Source organism: Hibiscus syriacus, unplaced genomic scaffold, assembly GCF_006381635.1.
Source record: "Hibiscus syriacus cultivar Baekdansim isolate YM2019G1 unplaced genomic scaffold, ASM638163v2 tig00110610_pilon, whole genome shotgun sequence".
In the NCBI taxonomy this organism is placed as follows: Eukaryota; Viridiplantae; Streptophyta; class Magnoliopsida; order Malvales; family Malvaceae; genus Hibiscus; species Hibiscus syriacus.
In genome coordinates this window covers 2,510,907-2,518,147 of record NW_024062800.1, presented here as the reverse complement: position 1 = coordinate 2,518,147, position 7,241 = coordinate 2,510,907, and the positions used below count along the sequence as shown (strand labels likewise).

General features: G+C 36.4%; 1 protein-coding gene across 1 annotated transcript; it reads left to right on the top strand.

Moving 5' to 3' along the window:
• Nucleotides 1-1,600: 1,600 nt before the first annotated feature.
• On the top strand, nt 1,601-6,494 carry LOC120135498 (transcription factor bHLH48-like). Its single transcript, XM_039151782.1, has 7 exons — nt 1,601-2,332; nt 2,430-2,558; nt 2,663-2,728; nt 4,215-4,283; nt 4,698-4,769; nt 5,657-5,864; nt 6,245-6,494. Exons 1-7 carry the CDS (start codon nt 1,844-1,846, stop codon nt 6,280-6,282), a joined length of 1,071 nt encoding a protein of 356 aa, XP_039007713.1. The 5' UTR covers nt 1,601-1,843; the 3' UTR covers nt 6,283-6,494.
• Nucleotides 6,495-7,241: the final 747 nt, after the last annotated feature.

The window sequence follows — 7,241 nt, the reverse complement described above, 5'->3', positions numbered from 1 at the left end:
TGGAGGCGAGTGTTCACGCCGTTCGTGATTCCCATTTCGCTGCTTCTATTTGGGATTTACTTCACATATAGTGGCCTATGCAAATTTCTGATTATGACTTTAATAATTGGTTTAGTTGGTTGATTATGCAACATAACATTTAGCGAAGAACATAAATAGTCGTGGGAATTTGGAGTATTTAGTATGCTAGAAATAGATACTGCCATAAGGGGAAAGTGACGAGACCTGATGAGTTAATTGCGCTTATTCGGGCTCAATGTCACGATTATGCTCTGGCGAATGCTTGTATTCTGGCCCTTCTTGTGCCATCCCAGTTCGATGGTCTCCCCCACCAGTTGATATCATTAAAATTAACATAGATGCAAGTTTATCACAATCACAACAGAACGAGTAGTCAAGGATTGTCGCTTGAAACTCGATGGGCTTACTAATGGGAGCATGCAGAAGGAAAATGGAGCACATTACCTCGGTGTTTAGAGCTGAAGCCACAACTGTGTTGCATGCCATTATTTTTGCTCGGGATATGGGCTTCTGTCGAGTGCTGATTGAAGGAGACTCTTACTGTCATCAAGAAACTTTCCTACGAGTCACCGAATTTTTCAAAAGTCGGGGTGATCATTGCTGAGATTCGAGGTCAAGCAAGGAGTTTGCATGTTTGTTCCTTCCGTTTCATACTTAGAGATGATAACCGAGTGGTGTACTTTCTGGCGTCGGAGCCTTCGCTTGGAGATGGTGATCAGTTCTGGATTAAGGAAGCACCTAGGGGAGCAGAGATGTTAGCCGCTGAGGACTGTCGATGGCTAGACCCCCTTAATCCCTTTCCACGTTGGTTGTGCTTGGTTAAGGATCGATTTATTTTCTTCTTTTCTCTCCATGTGCGAAACTTTCATTGCTTCATATTCCGTGACTTACAAGAGAGTGAAACGTCCCCTATGTGGAAGGGCTCTCTTTTCTCTTTTTTATTTTGTTTTAGTCGCTTGTAGCTAGAACCTTTTAGTTTCTTTATTGTTTGTTTTGTTTTCCCACTGTTGTGGGCCTTTGATTTTCCCACGTGTTGCTTTATTTTTCTTGTGGAGTAAAGTGCCAACATTTCACGTTCATAAAAGAAGAAGAAGAAGAAGAATGATTTAAATGGAGTGTAAAAAAATTATTTTCGGTGTTTATTATAGTATAAGTAGAAAGATGAGCATTTCATGTGTAATAAATTTAATTAAGGTATTTATTATGATATAAATAAAAAGATAGGAACATTTAAAGTTTTTTAACAAATATATTAAAGATATATTATTCATTAGAAAAAATGTATAAAAGAAAAGATGTTATTTTTCATGTTTCATACAATCATATGAGTTATATAATTTAAAAATCATCACATCATCCTAATATCTTTTAACGATCGTGAGATGGTTCAAAGATATTTCTATTATATTATAACAAATCCTCTAATTGAGAAATTACATTTTTTATTAACCCATTGGAATATTTTTTTATTATATTATTTAATTTTTTTTTTTACAGAATTTCATTGTAAAATGTCTTACAAACAAATAAATAATCAAAATAATCCCTTTTTTATTAATAAACCAAACGGCCACTGCAACGTTGCTTTCTCTGTACTTGAAATGGCTGAGAAGTAACCTGTTTTGCGGTGCAACAAACTCGTCTTTTCTCTAAGCTTCACCTCACCGCCATTAAATAAACTAATCAAAGCTTTGTTTCTCGAAGCTCTCAAATCTCTGAATTGGGTTGAACTTACCAAGTGTGTACATTTTATTTTCCAGAAAATTGAGCTGGGTTCTTTCAAAATTTCGACTTTGAGCGCTTCTTATTTTATCTTTCAACCATGGAGCCAAACGCAAGGACGGCGGAGACCATATCTAATTTAACGGCGTCGGACGGATATGAAGTTACGGCGTTCGAATCGCTCCAATTCACCGACGAAATCCACCGTTTGATTTCGGCTCCGCCAACTGATAACGCCAGTTCCTTCACGGCTCTGCTTGAACTACCGTCTCCACAAGCAGTTGAGCTTCTTTACTCTCCCGAATCTTCGAAGCTTATCCCTGCTTCGCCTCCGAACGTTGAAGATTTCAAAGGCAACTTCCATTTTCCTTCGAATACTTGTTTGATTGAACGAGATGCGAGGCTTTCTGCAGAAGTTAATAACAGCAATGAGAATGAGAAGAGTAAGTCGCCTGAGTCGAAAAAATTAAGCACGAATCTTGAGAAGGCGGTAAAGAGTGAGCCGGCGGAGACCGAGTCATCCCAGCCGTTGGTTTCCGATCCAACGTTAGACAAGCGGAGTATCAAGAGAAAGGATGGAGAAAATAAGGTAGAAAACCAAAACCAAAAGGAAAATTTGATCAAGGGTTTGTGGGTTTTCTTTTTTGGTAATTTTTTTGATTAATTTGTTTTCTGAACTTTCATAGGTTAAAGGGTCAACAAAGAAAAGCAAAACTGCGGTGAATGAGAGCTCAGAGGACGCCCAGAAGCTTCCTTACGTTCACGTGAGAGCACGCCGGGGACAAGCAACGGATAGCCATAGCTTAGCAGAGAGGGTAGCTCACTAAGTTTCACGATCAACTTCTTTATAAAGTTTTGCTTTTTATATTTTCTTCTCATTTGTTTTTTATTAATCTAATAATTTTGGTGCTTAATACAGGCAAGAAGAGAGAAGATTAATGCACGAATGAAGCTACTACAGGAGCTGGTACCTGGATGTAATAAGGTGAGTTCTGTGGTTTTATAGGTTGGTTAATGATTTGATCTTGATTTCTTGATTATATTGTGAATATCTGTGTTAATGGGGCATAGAAAATCAGATTACATCTATAGATTATTTTTCTTTAGCAACATTTTTTCCTTGTCACCTTCTGCGAAAAAAATGTAATTCTCTTTTCTTTTTATAGCCCAAGTTGTTTTAACGTTTACGTTTTAGCTGTTTTTCCACCATGGGTGTGTTTGTTAGAAGTCCTTTTTGAGGCCAAGTTCGTCTTTTCGAACTCAATTTATCGATGTTTTAGTGAAATTTAGTATCTTTTGATTGATGGTTTTGGGCTTTGAATTATCTATGGAATGTGTATGGTTATAGTTAAAAGACAATCGTAGCCTCTGATGACTGTGAACGAAAATTTGAGTAAAGTGGAAATGCTAGCTGGACATTACCATGAATTGGTCAGCATACATGTCCAGTGGCTTGTTGGATTAAATGTCTTTATGGGGTCCCATTTCATTGATGTTGAGTAGTTGCATACTTCTCAGTACAAGTTGCGTATCTATCCTCTATGGGATAAGTAGTAGGATCACAAAAGAAAATGCATTTTTTATGTGTCAAATGCCTGCCGAACTACATGGGGACTTGATGTGATGGTCCATGGTAGATTGGTTTAATTGTTCAAAGTATAATCTTGATTTATCCCTAAACAATTCACAATATCAATTTAATAAGTGAAAGAAGCTTGAGTCAGTTGCTGGTTCCTTTTGTCCATCAAATGACCACAATTCAGCGAAGACTAGCTGAGAAAACCTGTTAGCAGTCATTGGTTACCTGTTAGCAGCTATTGGTTTCTAGTAATAGATGTCATGATTTCCTTAATGGTTGACAGAGTGAGAGATGCCTAATTGTTGGGGTGTTTGGGGGTGGGGGGAATTGTTGATTTTATTGCTTCTAAATTGATGCATTTACATCACATCATTTGGGAGAGTGGACATATATAGGATCTAAATTAGCTTCGAATCTGTTTAGTGGAGGAAGCCATTTGGGAGTTGAAGTCCTAATTTCCTAACAATCAGACTCTAGGTGGAATGCCTTTATATTAAATCTGGAACTTGCATGCTTCAAATGAATTGACTTGCTCTTTGAACTGTTTTTCAGGCCTTTTCTTTTTACAATATTTGAATTTACTGAGATCAGTATTTTTTATTTATACCATCTTTTCACTTGATCATCCATGTAAAGTGAAGCTCCTAATTATATGGCCTATACAAAATTGTTTTCTGTAATTCCATATAAGAGCAAGAAATGAAAAGTTCAAATGATTGGTGTCTTATGGAGTGTTTGTAACATTTTTAATCAATTTATGAGGAGAGCTTTGATAACTAAACTTTTGTTTTCGAAAGCGTTAGGTTCAAGAAGATAGTTTGAATTTCTTCAGAACACATACCGGATTTTAATGTTTTCAAGGTTGAAATCTGAGAAATAGCGTGTGCTGCAGATTTCTGGTACAGCCTTGGTGTTGGATGAAATCATCAATCATGTGCAATCTCTACAACGGAAAGTGGAGGTAAGAATTGTGCAAGCATTGGATTTTATTTTGTTTTTGACACGAGAAAGTTTGAAGTTGTAGTAATATGAGTGTCTTGTTAAAAAAAATTACCTTCAAATGGTCATGAAAGTCTGGTGACCTGGGATTAATCATATTACATATTTACCAGGAGTTTTTTTGTGGGTTTCACTGATGTGTAGGTCCGTAGGAGGACCCTTACAATGTTGATTTTTCTCTTGGTTCTTATTGTTAACATCCTTAGCTGGTTAAATGGAGTTATTTGCATTGCGTCCCGACAATAACATGAAAAATTTGCAAAATTTTTGCAAAGATCCTTCTAGACTGACATATTGTATCATTTTGATGTGGTTTACTTGCATTATCTTCCATTCCCGTGGTGTGATTCTTGTAACATTTTCTCTTTGGTTGCAGTTTTTATCAATGAGAGTTGCAGCAGTGAACCCAGGAATTGATGTCAACCTTGATAGTATACTAACTTCAGAGGTAAGTTTGAGCACTTTTGCATTTTATTTGTAAGCTAAAGTCGGAAATCGAAAGCTCTTCTGGTGATTATTCCCATTCTTGTTTCAAGTAGCTCTGCAATGTTGCCTTTTATAACTTTGGTGGGAATTAAGCTACTGCTGTATTCCTCTGGAGCACCTATATGGAAGGAGTTTCATGAAAAATTCTTTTTCATTCCAGGATTGTTCGTTATGAGCTTGTAATGTAGATCAGTAATGCCCAACCGGTATACACTTTATTTTATGGCTTCTTCCACTGGATTCCTGCCCGATTTCTTAGAAGACTGTTCCTCATTAATATTTAGTGGACGGTTGATCATGTCTGGACCACCATCTTCCATCTACCCATTCATTAAAGTTTGAATGGGAACTACGGCTGCCAGTCAGCTGAATGAAGATGTATCATTGCTATGGAGGATCAGAATAGTGGGTCCATACATGAAGGCCCATGATTGCAAGAAATTATTGAAATTCATGGGTCTTATACGACATGCAATGCTGCTAGCAGAACATGTTACCCTTTTGTAGTGAAATGACTACATATTGTCATGTAAATTGATAATTAGAGAAGATGATAAATTAACCATGCAAGATTATGTTAGGAATAAGTACCGATACTACATGCTATGCCGCTTAGCAGAACATGCTACCCTCTTGTAGTGAAATGACTACATATTGTCATGTAAATTGATAACTAGAGAAGATGATAAATTAACCATGCAGTAGATTATGTTAGGAATAAGTACCGATACAATTCTTCAGTTACATGGTAGTCCATCAAATTTCTGTTCCGATGACAGGATAATAGCTTTTGATTTTGTTACCTGAAAGTTTCTACTAACATGGCTGACCATCTATTAACATGTGTAGAGTGGATCTCCAATGGACAGCAACTTCCCCAGCTTGGTTATGCCTGTGACGTGGCCCGAGGTTCAAGGCAATGGACACAGACAACAGTATGAACACCAATGTCATTTTGATGCACTTCAGCAGCCTGTTTGGGGAAGAGGAGAAGTCTGCCATAATTACATAACTCCAGAGAACTCACTTTTAACTTACGACTCCTCGGCAAATTCAGGTACATTACTTTCTAATGCAGACAACTGTGTAACATTTTGAACCATTGCAAACTTTCAAGCTCCAACTTAAACAATAAATACTTGAACTACTTATTCCCTTGGTTAAAATTGCCAATGGGCAACCAACAAAATATTTATCCCTTTCATTATCTGCAGTGGCTGTTATCATACTTACACTTGATAACTTAGGGGGGAAGCAGGTTGGGAGGGGGGTCTAGTAAATTATTTGTTGTCAGCTTTGAGATGATTTATGCATGTAACGTTTATCAAGTTCGATATTTGTCATAATTTTATTTATTCATACTAATGAGTTACATATTTGTCCTAATGTCAAATAAACTGATAACAAGAATTAACTTCTGTTGCAACTTCGATGCAGCGACATTGCACGCAAATCAACTGAAGATGGAGCTATGAATTCTGAAGAAGTTTCAACGGTTAGATTTATGGGAAAATAGTTTAAATGGTAGCTAGTATTGTATATATATTGAATATTAGAAACTATGAGGAAGTAGAGGTGAGGCCTCACCATTTATAACTAGGTTTCTGGGTCTTCATTATCTTCATGTTTCCTCTTTTAAATTTAGCCGGATCTTATCTTATGTTTATGTCTATATGCAGAGATTCTTTCGCAGGGATAATTATGCAGGGATTAATTCCTGTTACAGACGCACATATGATTTTAATGACTGCATATGAATACTGTTTAGCTATGTATTTATGTATTTATTTATACATGCATTGCATTTTATCTAAATTTTTAATTTTCTGACTGCCGGAGGTCTTCCACGGAAGTTACTCTCAACCTGGCGTTGGGGGTAGCCTACTACCCTACCTCCCCCTTACCCCATACATATGGGAATTGGGTTTTGTTGTTGTTGTTGTTGTTGTATTTACCAGAGTCAAATGGAAATCTTTGATATCTCATGACTGGATTGATTATATCTTGTACCATATAAATACTAGTACCAACTCAGGGTCATTCAATCTAATACTTGGGTCATGAGGTTGATTGATTCATGTTGTAAAATCATAGAACAAACTATGATTAAACTACTATGGAAATCGGCTTCTGTTCTTTGCGGTTTATCTTTATTTTTGAAGATATTAAGAAGTTTTATTAAGGTTAATTAACTCATTCATACATGAAATATACTAAATTATCAGTTTCATACATAATATTTTAAAATTCTCTGTTTCATGCATTTGTTTTCTACCGTTAACGAGTTTACCCACTTTCGTCACAATAGGTGACGTGAAATCTAGTGACCACTAACAAAACAACACGTGACATTTTAAAAAATATTTTTTAAATTAAAAAAATCTATTTTCCCTTATTTTTCACGTGAATCTCATTTTCCCCCTATATGCAACGG

Coding starts and splice junctions, on each gene's coding strand:
- LOC120135498 (XM_039151782.1), top strand. CDS start 1,844: ATGGAGCCAAACGCAAGGACGGCGGAGACCATATCTAATTTAACGGCG. Junction 2,559..2,662: donor GCCATAGCTTAGCAGAGAGG/GTAGCTCACTAA, acceptor TGCTTAATACAG/GCAAGAAGAGAGAAGATTAA. Junction 4,770..5,656: donor ATAGTATACTAACTTCAGAG/GTAAGTTTGAGC, acceptor TAACATGTGTAG/AGTGGATCTCCAATGGACAG.